Source organism: Nelumbo nucifera, chromosome 7 (assembly GCF_055504915.1).
Source record: "Nelumbo nucifera cultivar China Antique chromosome 7, China Antique-T2T, whole genome shotgun sequence".
NCBI classification, from domain to species: domain Eukaryota; kingdom Viridiplantae; phylum Streptophyta; class Magnoliopsida; order Proteales; family Nelumbonaceae; genus Nelumbo; species Nelumbo nucifera.
The window spans coordinates 23,055,758-23,071,719 of record NC_142655.1 but is presented as its reverse complement, the minus strand read 5'-3'; the positions used below and the strand labels follow the sequence as shown (position 1 = coordinate 23,071,719).

Here is a 15,962-nt window from a genome sequence, read left to right as displayed (position 1 = left end):
CTAGTGATTAACTATTGGAGAGGACATGTACTGACTCACCACACTAACTGAATACGCAATATCTGGACGAGTTACAGTAAGATAATTCAACTTTACATGTACTGACTCACCACACTAACTGAATACGCAATATCTGGACGAGTTACAGTAAGATAATTCAACTTTCCAACCAATCTTCTATATCTCTCAGGATCTTCAAATAATTCGCCATCTTTTGTGAGTTGCAAGTTAGGAACCATTGGAGTGCTACATGGCTTAGCTCCCAACTTTCCTGTCTCAGACAACAAGTCAAGTACATATTTCCTTTGAGATAAGAATATTCCCTTCTTTCTTCTTGTTACCTCAACACCCAAGAAGTATTTCAACATTCCCAAATCTTTAGTATGAAACTGAGTGTGGAGAAAGGATTTAAGGGATGAAATCCCTGTAGTATCACTCCTAGTAATGACAATATCATCCACATACACAACTAACAAAATGATGCCGGCAGTAGAGTGCTTGGAGAAAACAGAATGATCAGACTTACTTTTCTTCATACCAAAATTCTTGACTGCTTGACTAAACTTTCCAAACCAGGCGCGAGGACTCTGCTTCAACCCGTACAGAGACTTATGAAGATAGCAAACTTTCTCATACTCCCTCTGAGCAACAAAGTCAGGCAGTTGCTCCATATAAACTTCCTCCTGAAGATCCCCATGAAGAAAAGCATTCTTGATGTCTAACTGATGAAGGGGCCAAGTATAAGTAGCTGCCATAGAAATAAACAACCTGACAAAAGTAAGTTTAGCAACAGGAGAAAAGGTATCAGAATAATCCACTCCATAAGTCTGAGCATATCCTTTAGCAACAAGACAGGCTTTCAATCAAGCAGTGGATCCATCAGGATTGACTTTAACTGTAAACACCCATTTACACCCAATAGCCTTTTTATTTGCAGGTAAATTTACCAAGGTCCAAGTACCATTGTCTTCTAAAGCATTCATCTCCTCAATCATAGCATTACGCCATCCAGGGTGAGAAAGGGCTTCTTTAATAGTCTTAGGAACAGAGATAGAATCAAGAGATGCAATAAAAGAACAAGAAGAGGACAACAAATGATTATAAGACACAAATGAAGATACTGGATAAGTACACTTACACTTACCTTTACGAAGAGCAATAGGAAGATCATCATTAGAGACTGGTTTTGATGACGAAGGAACAAGATCAGTTGAGACTGGATCTGCCGACGAAGGAGCTGGTGCAGGACATGGATCCAGAGGGGTTGGTCGCCGAGAATAAACTTGTACTGTAGGTGGCTTAGGCCTGGCAGGAGCAGATTCAATAGGATGTGAAACAGATGATGTGACAGTATAGATTAACAAATCATCATCCTCCCCCTGACTTGAATGAGGAGTAGATGGAAAGCAAGGTGTATCTTCTAGAAAATTAACATCAGTTGACACAAATATCTGTGAAGAGTAGGACAATAACATCTATACCCTTTTTGAACACGAGAATACCCAAGAAAAACACACTTCAAAGATTTTGGATCTAGTTTGGTAACCTGAGGACGAACATCCCGAACAAAGCATGTACACCCAAATACCCTAGGCTCAATAGGAAACAATGTTTTATTTGGAAACAGAACATGATAAGGAGTCTTACCCTGAAGGACAGACGAAGACATACGGTTAATCAAAAAACATGCTGTGGAAACTGCATCAGCCCAGAAAGGTTTAGGAACCTTCATTTGAAATAACAAAGCTCTTGCAGTTTCAAGGTGTCTATTTTTCTGTTCAGCAACCCCATTTTGAGATGGTGTATCTACACAATAAGTTTGATGAAGAATGCCATGCTGAAGCATGTAAGTTTGAAAGGATTCTGACAAGTACTCCTTAGCATTATCACTTCTCAATATTTGTACAGAAACATTAAATTGAGTTTTAACTTCAGCACAGAAAGCAGAAAAATGAGAAAACACCTCAGAACGATTTTTCATTAAATATAACCATGTCATACAAGAGTAATCATCAACAAAAGTAACAAAATACTTAAACCCAATTTTGGACTCAACTGGACACGGACTCCAAACATCTGAATGGACTAACTCAAAAGGAGCACTAGCTCGTTTATTGACTCTAGGACTCGAACTAAGACGATGGTGTTTAGCAAACTGACAAGACTCACAATTTAATGACGACAAACTCTGAAATTGAGGACAAATTTGCTTTAACACATGGAGAGAGGGGTGGCCCAACCGACAATGTGCTTCAAAAGGGGTTACAACTCCAGAACAGGCTATGAATCTTGGAACTTGTGTATCAAGGATGTAGAGACCTCTAGACTCATATCCCTTACCAATAATCTTCTTCGTCATAAGATCCTGAAATAAACAATAATCAGGAAAAAATGAGACAACAATTAAGGGTACGAGTGAGTTTGCTAACAGAAATTAAATTAAATGATAACTGAGGTAAACTACGAACAGATGACAAAGGAAGTGATGGTGTTGGATTAATTGTGCCAGACCCAATAACACAAGATGTTGACCTTTCTGCTAAAGTAACAGGAGAGGTAGATTTATGTGACTGAAAGGTAGAAAACAAACTTGAATTACCTGTCATATGATTTGTAGCTCTAGAATCAATGACCCATTTTGAAGAGGAGTAGATTGAGGTTTCAATGATTTTTGGTACTGAGCAAATTTGGCATATTCATTTGCAGATATCATAACAGACTTCTCAGAAGTATCCGTGGTGGATGCAATATGGGCAGACTGAGTTTTCTTATTCTGCAACTTCCTGCAATTCCACTTCATATGTCCTGGCTTATGACAGTAATGACACACTATCTCTCCTGACTCCTGTCCACGAGTATTAGTATTCCTGTCATAGTTACTTGACTTGTCATAATTGTTGGATCCTCTACCACTACCACTCTTGTATTGTTGTCTCCCTGATTCAGATGTATTATTGCGGCTAACAAGGGCACTACTAGGCTGAACAGGTGGGGAACTTTTTGTACGAAGGACCCTATTGAAAGCATCTTGTAGAGAAGAGATCTCTGAACTGGAAAGAATATGAGATTTAGCAGTCTCAAATTCAGAAGTTTGGCCAGCTAAAAAACTCATAACAGCCATCTTTTCTCGCTGAGCTTGTTGAACAGTCACATCAGTACTAAACGGAAGCAACATATTAAGTTCTTCATATGTTTTCTTGAAATCCATGAAATAGCTTGTAAGAGATCTATCGCTTGTGTCCGCCCTGTAAGAGGCTTTGCACACATCATAAATGTGGGAAATATTCCCCTTTCCGGAGTACAAGAACTCTAGATAGTTCATTAATTCCTTAACAAATCCACAGTGAGTGACTAAACCAACCACCTCACTTTCAATGGAGTTGCGTATCTGCAAGAACAAACGAGCATCCTCCCTCAACCAAGACTATTGAAAACACCGGAATGGATATGCACGTAACAAAGCACAAATATGTGCTATACAGGACGAGGCGAGCCAAAAGACAACGACCGAAAAATTTTCTGGCGACAGACGCGCCTCCACGCGCCGGTGCGTGTGACTGTGGCAGAATCTTCAGGCGGCGCGTGAGACACACGCGCAGGGCTGCTGACTGCCGGACTTTGCAGAACCTCCGATCGGCGGCGCTTCTTCCTGGATGGGTGGTGAGAGTAAAAAAAACTGCTCCAAGGAGGTGACCCGAAACACCCAAAAATTTTCCTCTACCTACTGTTTACTTAGAAAAAAAAAAAAAACGAAAGGGCAGGCAGAGACAAGATGCTCTGATACCATGTAAAACAAGAGTAAACAGAGGAAGAAGAAGAATTTGTTATATGTATTCATCAATCTCGTATGTACAAGTTACAAATTCTATGTTAGGAAAGAAGACTAATTAAATTCCTACAAATCAGTCCTACAATCAAGGTAAATCATATCTCCCTAGTATTTACTTCCTATTCTGTAACATCATATCTCCCTAGTATTTACTTCCTATTCTGTAACAAAGATTAAAGGACAAAAAGGTACAACAAGAAGTTGTTAGGTCAAAGACCCTTTACAGCAAAGATCCCCCCATACAGTTAACATTGAGCCCAAAACAAATTCTGACTATGAGTTCCTTGCTTAGGCAATCCATCTACCAACCCATTTTCAGACCTCCTAACCCATCTTACAGGATTCACATATTTCGTGAGATCATCTTGAATCTTCTGGAATCATTTCTGAATTGCTAAAGAACCCCTTCTTTTTTCAACCAGCCAATGACTATTTTTTAGTCCCCTTCAAGAATCAGCCTAGAAATTCACATATCCTTAGCTTTTTGCACCCCAACAATAGCAGCCAAAAATTCAGCTCTCACTGAGTCACCTTGATCAATAGATCCTGAGTACAAACCACATAAATTCCCATTCTCACCTCAAAACACTCCACCAATTCTGGAAGGCCCTGGATTGCCAAAGCTACTTCCATCAAAGTTCAGCTTCATCCACCCACCACTTGGGGGGCTCCAGGTCTCCAAGACCTTATGTTTCCTAGAAGAGGAGAGGGCAATAGACCTCCAGTTCCGGAAGAAGTCATCCGTTGAGAAGTCTGAGAAAACTTTCTGAGTTTTCACCCAATGTGCAGCTCTTACTGTAACAATCTCCACTTGTGCCTCCTTATTTCTTTCTCTCTTCAAAGATTCTTAGGTTTCTTTCCTCCTAAACTGACCACTCCATCGCTCTTTGCACACTTCCAAAGGATTCTACCTCTTCTCTTCATGCTCCTCAGAAGAGATGGACTAAAGAGGCCTTCCAAGTTACCAGGGGAGCTCTCCACCTGAAACCAAAAAGAGAGCAGAACCATTCCCAAATACAACAAGCAAAGAACAAGAAATTAGAAGATGGAAAGCATTCTCACCGTTTGCCTTACACAAGATGCACCAATTAGGAGGCAAGCACCAATTTGGCCTTTTCCTTTGTAGCATATCACATGTGTTGATGCACCCATGATAAACTTCCCAACAAAGGGCACCAACTTTTAGGGGAATAGGGGCACTCCAAATTTCTTTCACAGGAAAAGGAAAGGGGAATGGGGGTGGACACAAGAGAAGAAAAAAAAGGATTTACAATCAAAAGACCCAGAGGGATTGAGAGACCACACTCTACACCTACTATCTTCCCCTAAAACATCAAAGACAAGGCCATCCAGAATATTTAAAAGGCCTTTTATTGTTGTTATGAGTAGATGCATTTGATCACTACCATGGTTATTTTAAGAGTTTATAGCACTTAACCTGACATTTCATATCAGAAACAAATTCCATGGGCTATTGATTCCAAGAAGCCACTTCAAAGAACCACAATAATGCACTTGCAATCACACAGCCGCAATCAATCACCTTTAGTAGTCACCTGAAGCAATGGGACAAGTCACAAATGTTTTGACAGATTGAGATTCTAGTCACACGAGATGTAGGCAGTGGTAAAATATGAATAGATAAATCTTCATAGAATATTCAAAACATCACAGATCACTTACTGATTGATTCTAGCAGAAAAACTATCTCCTATGTCAAATTGTAACTACTGAGTTCATCAATTTTAACCTACAAACATCCACTGATCTGCACACATGAAAACTGATTTTTCTGAGAATTTTTTAGTAATCTTCTCTAGGCTAACATGCCTAAACAGAAAATTCTGAATAAATCTTAAAACTATCTTCAAAAATTGGGAGATCCAAAAGAACATCGAACTGATCAGATGTTTATATTTAGATTATGAGCACTGACCTAGGTCATAAGGGCTCTATCGCATGAATGGATGAGAATAAATAAGAGTATTGTCTCCCCTGATCTGAAATCAACTTCACTATTATGCAATATAGATTATGAATAAATTACTGGAAACAAGAAAACAATAGTATATAAGAATAGTAGAAGAGTAAGATTGTAAGAGGCGAGAGAAGAGAAGAGGAGTTTACTTGAGAGAAGTGTAATATTCATAATATGTTGCTAGACCCCTTTTTTTTCCTCTATCATTATAATTATTAATCTGGTTCTTTAATTCTTTTTGGTGGTTGTTGGCATTGAATCCAATTTGTTGCTGACCTAGATGCATGATATTATATTTCTGCATTTTTGCATGTTAACCATTTTAACTTTTATATTATCTCTCTGCAGAGCTGTACTTTGACCGGGGCAACTTTTATGACTTTACCTCACTTGGTGAGTCTATTACCTGGTGCAAAATCATCCTATTTTCTTTCTTTTCTTTCCTACATTTTTAATGGTTTAAGTACTGTAATTATCAATAATCAAAATTTTGAATTCATTCTCAGCCTGGACTATGGTGGTATTGGAAATTTCTATATTTGACAAGTTACACATAAGCTACTGGCATTAATTTGGGCCTAACTATTGTTGTCCTTGTCCACAGTACGTGAACTTGAAGTGCCTGGTGAAATATATGAAAGAAAAACCTATCCTTTTGAATTTTCTTCTGTTGAGATGCCATATGAGACATACAATGGGGTCAATGTGAGGCTTAGGTATGATGTCTATTTTAATTGTTTTGGTTACTTCTTGGAACGTAAGTGATTTTCTTGAGAGTAAATCACTTAATGCTTTATGCAATCCGAAGCTTAGGTTGGATGCCTATTCATTTTGTTGGCGCTTGTGTAGTTGTAATGCTTAATGCTTATGCAATGAAGCCCTTTTTGGCTTTCTTTATATATTTGCTAGATTTGCCTGGGACATTTACATGAAACCCAAATTTATAAAAACAAAACTGATATATAATCCAGCAATGTCATCAGCTACTGGTGCCTTCTTATTACGTAATTGTCAAATTGGACTGACATGCATTGTTATCTTGCAAAATTGTAGGTATATTCTGAAAGTGACAATCAGTCGCAACTATGTTAGCAACATTGTTGAGTACCAGGATTTTGTGGTAATCCATTTTTTTCCTTGTATCTCTGATAGCTTTCTGAACTATCTACATGAAAATTGTTTCCACATGACTGATCTAAAAAGAAAAAATGGTTCCACATGGCTTGTCATGAATTGATGGATATGGTTCTATACCCTTAGGATGCAGGCTTGGAACAATGAAAACAAGAGTAGGGGGAGAACTGTGATTTGGAGCAGGTCCTAGTGAATAGTAGAATTTTATATATAATGTAAAAGAGAAGAGGAAGAGGAAGAGGAGAATAGATTGCATCTTTTAGAGGAAAGAGAGGGAGGAGAGATGGGGAAGGAAGAGTTATGGCTCTGTTTTCTGGCCCAATGGGTGTGAGGGACTCTCTTAGAGCAGAAGTTTTGGAACTCCTACAGAGGCTCAAACTGGCTAAACAACTAGGTTTCCAACATTTGGAAGTAGAAGGAGATTTGAAATTGGTAATAGAATGGATGCAATCAAACAATTTGGGCACTACATGTAAGGGAAACTATGTACCTAACAAAGGAGCTGGAGGTCTGTTTTAAATGGACTTGGAGATCAGCCAATTGAATGGATGATACTTTAGCAAACCAAGGAGTTAGTAGGGAGAACCTTTTTTGGGCGTGAGTTTTATTTTGGTTGAGGGGTCACCTTGTTTATGAAGGTGACAGTTGAATGGAAACCCCCACCGGATGGAATGGTAAAATTGAATTTTGATGGCAGCTGCCAAGGTAACCCAGGGCCATCCGGAATTGGTGGGATTCTGAGAGACAAAGACAGCAATATGTTGTCTCTATTTTCAGGACCAGTGGGTGAAGGTGATTCTGTAAGGGCAGAGCTACTAGCAGCGGTACAAGGTATACAGATGGCTAGTCAAATTGGAGTGAACAATCTGTTAGTAGAGGGGGATTCCAAGGTAGTAGTAGGCTGGCTGATTAGCCCAGAAACAGCTTGTTGGGGCTACAGGGATCTGTTAAAGAAAGTTAAACGGATGACAGGAAATATGACTGTCAGGTTTCAGTGGGTCAGAAGATCAGCAAATGCAATGGCTGATTCTCTGGCCAAGCAAGGGGTATCAAGGGGAGATCTGCTTTGGGCTACTTTGTAATTGTGTTTCAGGCTTGGGCATGTTTAGTGTATATGAGTCCTCGGGTGAGGTAACATCTCATGCCTCCTCCTAGGCTGATTGTATTTTCGTTATTTGAATTAATAAAACTACTCTCATTTATCAAAAAAAAGTTGACAGTTGTAATTAATCTCCTTAAACATTAATCAAAATTATCGTTTCCCATCAAAAAGAAAAAAAAAAAGTGATAGGGAGGAGAGAGAGGATGTATGATATAGGACAGGTATGGAGTCTACAAATTTTGGATTTGGTGATGCACTTCCTTGGGTCAGAGAAGGTAATTTGAGTGATTAAGGATGAACAAAAGAGACAGAGAAGCAAGTAGATGGTTTGCTGTCCACAAAGGATGATCAGGAATTTTGGTTTAAAAAATGAAGCACTTTGGAATTAGGAAGGAGAACTCTTGCTATTAGAACAGAGGCATAGAATCCACAGACCACTTGGGGGTGAGGATGAGGAGAGAAACAACTGGAACTTACTTGAATAAACTTTTATTTATCAATTCAACTCTTATTGTTTCCATTACAATGACTATATTTATACACTACAGAATTGGATCTTCCTCTACAGACTCCAGTTCCAACTTGAATAGTGTGCCAAAATGACTCCTAATTGCATTTGGGTTAGTGCAACCTACATATAACCAATAGGGACACTCAAATATGGATATAGACTCTTAAGATGACTCCGAATACCCACTACAATGTTACCAAACTATGCAAACCATTTAACAACTCCAAGATGAATTCAAGCTCCATCACAGATGTTCACTCTACTCTGGTGGCTGCAAGCTATTCTCCCACTGATTTTTCATCACTGGAACCTTTCTCAACCTTAGAAGAGGTGGCTACATTAGCATTGTCACCCTTCCCAGTCTCATTTTTCTTACCATTAATATTGTTCTTAAATCTAGGAGGTATAAGCTCCAGATGTGGCTTCCAACAAGTATCCTTCGTGTGTTTAGGTTTCTTGCAATACTTACTACATCTTTCTTCTTAGTGGTAGCCCTTGGATTCATCCCAGCATTGGCAAAGTGAACAGTTGAGACTTCTGTAGCCTGCACCTGTCTCCTACTCTCCTTACTGCTATCCATGGTATAAGCTTGAGATAAGGTCACTCATCCTTTGCTAGAATGTTTTCTCTGATAATATCATACTCGGGATTGAGTACAATAAGGAACTACACCCAATTCCTCTCCACTAACTTCCTATGAGCATCAACTTCTTTAGTATACCCCCACACAACAATCTCCATCAAGTCAATCTCCTACCAAAGAGATTTCAGCATAGAGAAGTAAGCAACCAAAGGTTTCTCCCCTTGTGATAAATTATTACATCATTCTTCAGCTTGTAGGACCTAGCAACATTCAACTTCTAGGAATAGGTCTTTGTAACATTGTCCCAAACCTCCTTTGCAATCTCCATCTACAAATAATGTTGACTAATGTGAGGTTGCATGGAATTCACTAACAAGCCTACAACTATATTGTTTTCCTACATCCACCTTTCATAGGCAGGGTCATTGTCCCATTTCCCTCTTCTGCAAACATGAATCTTGATTGACTGAGACCATGCCAGATGATTAGTCCCATCTAACTTCACTGAGATTACTGACCCCAACAGAGCCTCCACAAACCCTCCCAAACCAAACCCATAATCTGTAGATTTTTTCATCTCACCTTCAGTTTGCTCCATTGGCTAAACGAAGACAAACGAAAATAAAAATAGAGTGTTACTAGTTAGCATTTACTGCCCTAAGGCCAAAACTACTCTTCAAACAGCCAAAAATAGGATTTCACTGGACCCGACACCCAGAAGAAGAGAGAGAAAGCCTAGCCGCTCCTACCAGAGGCTCTAGAATTCTCTCCAACTTGGATCAATCTCAAAGATAATCAGAATATTTCTATTCTAGCCCCATGCACCACTTCCAAACTTCCTCTATACCCCTTAACATAAAAAACTCTCTAGTTAGCTAGGGTTTTTGGGAAACTCTCCAAGAACCTGCCTTGGGCCCCAAACAAGCACTGCAATCTTCTCCAAAAACCTCCTCTAACTAGGCTGAATACTTGCTAATTAATTAACCAATCAACTCTCCATACAATATGTATGGGATTAAGGAGAAGAAAAAGGAAGAAAGAAGAAGAGAGACATACCCGAGGCTGCTCATTGATATAAATTCAATTTTCTATTCTCAATAAATCTATTTCTGTTTTACTGATAAAAAAACATTTACAAATGCTGAAAGTTCCTAGGGTGAAATATGGTGAGAGAACATGAGACTAAAGAAAAGATATGAGGGAGAAGACTTACTTGGCCTGATTGGGGAATTATTCTAGAGTGGATTGATGTTTTTGTGATTTTTTTTTTTTTGATAGATAGCTTGTATTTTTTATTGGGTTGTGGCAAAAGCTTCCACCTGCAGTTCTTAGGGTTGTTCTCAGATCATGGAGAGTAATACTGTTATCGCCACCAAAGAAGAGGGATAATTTCTAGTGTTCAAGAGCAGCAGTTGTGTGGTCTACATGGAAAGAAAGAAATAGTAGAATTTTTGAGGATAAAAATCAAGCAAAAGAGGGTTTCATAGTTACAATTTTGGGAAGAGTGACACATTGGGTAAAAGTGCTGTCCATCTTTGCTTGTATTTCCTGTGATGGCATTATAAGAAATTGGCATATTATTGCAAATTCCTCTATGACAAGAACAGAAATTTGTATTCCTTGGAATTTTCCCTTGTTCTTATTCTTTTGTACTGTGTAGTATTCTGATCTGGCCATTGAGACCTATATTTGGCATGCATAGCTCCATCAATGAAGCCTTTCAACAAGATTGTTCAACACTGTCCCTGTCTCTCTCCCTGATCTTTAGAATCACTCTACTTGGTTTTTGTCAGTCTTCTTGAGGATGAACCTTTGCTTCGACACTAAGATGTCTTCTCCACTTCGCCGCTGGAGATACTCTTATCTTTTTATTCTCCCCACCATTTTTCTATTGATGCTTCCAAGATTATGACTTGGATGCTCAAATGCCTGGAGCTGAGTGAACTTGTAGGAGAGAATAAAAGAGAAAAGAGAAGAGCGAAAAAACTAACGATAATAGAGAGAAATAATAGCTCACGCAGAAGAGACACTCAAATAGTCTCATTATTCAAAATTTAATTTCCATTCATTCCCTGTCCATATAGTGGTTGAGAAGACATATTATAAAAAGTGGGGTTCAGATTATTGTTCACCCAAATTATAAAGTTGCCATTGGTAAGCTTCAGGCCAAAGAAAATACCATAAATCTTGTTATACTTATCCAATGACTGTGAAACTTTAAACACAAGTCAAACAAGACTTAACTTACATAACTGGCAAGTCTGATACCATAGAAACTAAGAAAAATTATGTAAGTACCTCTATAATAAATAAATACAAAAAAAAATCCCAGAAAATTATTAATCTCATAAGCTAAATTTGAAGACAAGGAACTGGATCTGACCAAAGAAAACACTTAAAAAAGGACAAGGACACCAGATTCTACTGCTTGGGAATGTTCTTTGGTTGTTAGAACTTAGCTTTCAAATGAAAGACTGAGCTGTAAGGTTTCCTCATTGATCACAAACCCAGGTTATGGAATTGCTTTGATTTGAACTTGTGTGCTGACCTAGTAGTTTTAGCATAAATTCAGTTATTGATTCAACAATCCAATCATTAAGATTTCTCGTCATCCTTGGATTCCAGATTGTTCCTGCTGTAAATGGCTTAAAGCATTTTTTTCCTTTTTGGGCTGTCATGAAGATTGCAAGGAAAATGTCCATGAGAGGTCTGTTATCAATAGTCCCTCTACTGCTTTTTTTACCTGAGTGCAGTCTTCTATTGTGTATTTTGTTCTTTTGGTGAAGTTATGGTAGGATTTTTCGACACCTTTCCAAAGTCTAGATTCTCCCTGGTTCCACTTTTTTGCCATCGAACCATATTTAACCACTACAAGTGTTTGCCTCAATAAGCTCTCCAGTTCTTTAGTTAACCTGCAAAAACAATTTCCGTAGCAGAGAATTGTTGAATATCCTCAACTGTCTTATACCCAGACCACCATTAGCTTTAAGGATTATTCCCACAAGTTAAACAAGTTATTTTATTGGAACATCAAAAATAGCTTTTTCTAAGCAAAAACTAAATACAGATGTTGATTCATTATCTCATCATCATCATCTAAGCCTTATCCCAAGCATATGGGTCAGCTATGTGATTCATTATCTAAAGTCAATAAATTCATGATTTTTTTGGGTGCAATTATGTGGTTTAGGGGTGTTTTCTAAATTGATGATGGCTTCTAGTTGATTTGGTCAGTGAAACTGCCATGATATTTTGAAGAAATTTAGAATGTAAGCACATGACAAATTGAGAAGTTTGTTGATATGTTGAACTTCTCAAAATGTAAAGAAAAGAAATAATAGCAGAAATTTGAGAGTTTCATATTACCAGGGGTTATTGTTTTCCTCACTGAAGAAACAAAGAAAATTTTGAGAAGGTTCCATTGAACTCTGGGTGAAGTCATCAATCGTAGAAGTTCAGCCCTGTCTTCCAGAGTCAACAGCTAGTTTATCTGAATCCCTAGGTCAGCTAACTTTTTGGTTTATAGTTTGGCTAGGAGTGGAATTATAAAGGATTAGTTATATTTGGGTTCAACTATCCCATGTATTTATATCTTTCACTTTATTATTTCTTATCATTGTTCTCCCTTGTATGTTGGAGGGCTTGCCTTTTTCTGTACCTTTTACTTTCTCAATGAAGTTCTCCTTTTGTTATTGATCAAACTAAAGAAAAACAAAATTGGGGAAATTACAAACCATGTACATGCTTATATGTTTGTCTGTACATACATATAAACATATGGCAATTCCATTTTGTGTCATATGGATTTGATTTATATTATTTTTTCTGCAGGTTTATAATTACACACCACTTCCGTCAATTAATAACAGCATTAAGGTTAGTCAGACTTGTACATATTTCCCTCGGGTGGTTGCTCATCACCTTTCTTTGTACTTCTTTTTTGTTTTAATAAAATTTTTACTTTATCTTAAAAAAAGACTTGTAACTTTTATGGTATTTATATGCCAGTAATGCTTGTGCATTTAGATGTGTCTTCTAACAATTATGGTATGATGCTGGTGGTTATGACAGATTCTATATTTTCTTTAGCCATCTTACTTTTTATTGTAAACCTTTAATTTGCACACTGTTGTCTGTTGGCTTCAGATGACGTCAATTTTGGTTCGTGTTCATAGTTTGTGAATTGGATAGCAGATAGCCAACTTCCTTGATGGAATATTTTTATATTAACCTTTTTTTTGTCTATTTTCATTGGCAAAATACTATTATTATATAATATTATGCTCATCTGTCATTGGCTTCATGTGTTTATCTGTTTTATTGGACGCTAGTTGTGCTTTCTTCTTTCTTAGTGTTGATTCTTTGTGTAGATGGAAGTTGGAATTGAAGATTGCCTGCATATTGAGTTTGAGTACAATAAAAGCAAGTAAGTGAACTCCTGTTGGAATTATTAATTGCAAGTGCAATCCCTTCAATCTTTTTGCAGATAAAGTCAGACATATTTCTTTTTGCTAATTAGTTAAATTTTCAGGTATCATCTGAAGGATGTAATCATTGGTAAAATATATTTTCTTCTGGTGAGAATTAAGATTAAAAATATGGAGCTTGAGATCAGACGTCGAGAATCAACAGGATCAGGGCCTAATACATATGTTGAGACAGAGACCCTTGCAAAATTTGAATTGATGGATGGAGCTCCAGTAAGAGGTATATCCAGTGACTGTTTTTAAGTGCTTATTGAGTTCTGCATATAGTACCATATTTATCCAGATATCCTTTTTCACTTTAGGTTGCATCTCTTCCCTCGTATGTAGTAGGTATCATATTTATGTTTGAGAGATGAAGTTTAATGCAATTAGGGGATAATGATATGAGTTCAATACATATAAGGATTGTGCATGGCACATGTGCTTGTGGGAACTGTAATGTGAGATGTTAATTGTGTTATGTCACGCTTAAATCTTTTAGGCCAAAAGGTTGCCACATGTAGATAATTCTAAGCACCATAATTTTACCTTCTTTGAGAAGATTGTTAAATCGGTGATGAGATTATCAAGTTATTAGCATGATTAGCTCTGAATCTTCTAATCAAGCTAGCTTTTTAGTTTGATTGCAAGGGGAAATCATCCAGCAATGGGTATTTCTTCCTTTATCTTCATCATATATATTCTCAGGCTTGGTTCGACTATGGTTTATCTAAGACAGTTATCTAGGCTTCTCATGAAGTAGCTGTCTCACATATACACATGTTTATTCTTGTCCATTAGGGGAATCAATTCCAATCAGACTATTTCTGAGCCCATATGAACTTACTCCAACATATCGTAACATCAACAATAAATTCAGTGTGAAGTATTACTTGAATCTTGTTCTTGTGGATGAAGAGGACCGACGGTATTTCAAGCAGCAAGAAATTACAGTTTATCGTCTCCAAGAAACTTCTTGATTGTATGACCATGTCTCAATGTCTCAGACTATCTTGAAGATATTGCAATGATTGGTTTCCTTCTACCATGGTACCACCTTGTATGAAACTCTGGTTTCGATTCGTAGAAGTCTTTTATCCTACCTTCCATCCTGTCTTTTCTTTCTTTTTTGTTTCCTTTTTTTTTCTTTAGGGGTTGAGGGTGGAAAAGAAGGTTGGGCTTTGGGGATCAGGTAGGAAATTCCTACAATGGAAGATACTAAGGTTTGGTTTTTCAGCAACTTTGCCTTTGCCATGAGTAGCAGTGACCTTATCGTCATAGATGCATTGACAGTGCCTTGTGGATTTGAATGTACTCTTCGGATTTGGTCTGTCTTATATTGTCATAAATTACTGGCATTTGTGATGTGGCTGTCCAATCTTGAACATATTGAGATGTTGTGTTGTGTTGGCTTTTAAAGTGTTGGTCTTATTGATGAGGATAATAGTAACAATGATGATGATGGTGATGATTACTACTATTACTACTACAGTTATTCTACTTGCTTTTGAATCTTCGATGAGAATGAAAATACAATCTACAGTTTAGGGGGTTGAGAAATACTTGTGTTGGGGATCTTTGTGGTTTTTTTCGAAATAGTATGTTAGAACTTAGAAATAAAAGAGCAAAAACATATAAGAAATAGTATGTTAGAACTTCTCTCTCTCTCTCTCTCTCTCTCTTAGAAATAAAAGAGCAAGTTCATCTCTAACAACTATGAACTATTACAGTTTTGTCCTACTTACAAAAATTTTGCAAGATATTTGTGAGATGTTTCACATGTCTCAAATTTTAGATTTATTGTCTTCAAAAAAATAGATTTCGAAAATTTTCAAAGAGGTTATGGTCACGTAATTTAGATGGGAATTCAGCTATCTTTGGCCTTTCTTATTGTTAAACAAAGAAAGTGTTAACAACCAGCACAACGTTTATGATGTGGAAAAGATACGGTATGGGAAGAGTTTTGACCATTCAAAACCCACACATGAATTTTGATAAATAACACCTAATTTGCAACCGCGTTTATGATTCCAGCTGACTGTTTAGAAGTTTTTCAGATTTCATATCTTTTCCGTATCATAGTTGAACCCTTTGTTATTTGCTAATATTTTAACCAGATTAGGGGCCATCTATTTGTATAACGGTGGAACCTCGGGCTGGCAAACACAGCTAGTACCAACATTGTGTAATGCCCTCTTATAATAATAATTTTGATCAAAACATTATATGATGGTTGATTAGTTGCATTTCAACCTCTAGTATCTTGAAAATTTCCTACTTGTGGTTCACGTTAATGTTTTCAACCTGTGGTTGAACAGGATAATTAGACCTGCTAATTTTGTCATCTAGCCAAATTTTA

General features: G+C 37.4%; 1 protein-coding gene across 2 annotated transcripts in view; it reads left to right on the top strand.

Moving 5' to 3' along the window:
* LOC104593537 (vacuolar protein sorting-associated protein 26A-like) overlaps positions 1-15,022 on the top strand; it is a 64,502-nt gene extending 49,480 nt beyond the window's left edge. For both annotated transcript variants that reach the window (XM_010253429.3, XM_088891149.1), the window contains 7 exons: positions 6,156-6,200; positions 6,412-6,523; positions 6,861-6,927; positions 12,969-13,013; positions 13,508-13,563; positions 13,669-13,844; positions 14,405-15,022. In XM_010253429.3, the coding sequence (XP_010251731.1) occupies positions 6,156-6,200; positions 6,412-6,523; positions 6,861-6,927; positions 12,969-13,013; positions 13,508-13,563; positions 13,669-13,844; positions 14,405-14,583 (680 nt within the window). In that variant the 3' untranslated portion in view covers positions 14,584-15,022. The remainder of the gene's footprint in view (positions 1-6,155; positions 6,201-6,411; positions 6,524-6,860; positions 6,928-12,968; positions 13,014-13,507; positions 13,564-13,668; positions 13,845-14,404) is intronic.
* The last annotated feature ends 940 nt before the right edge of the window (positions 15,023-15,962 follow it).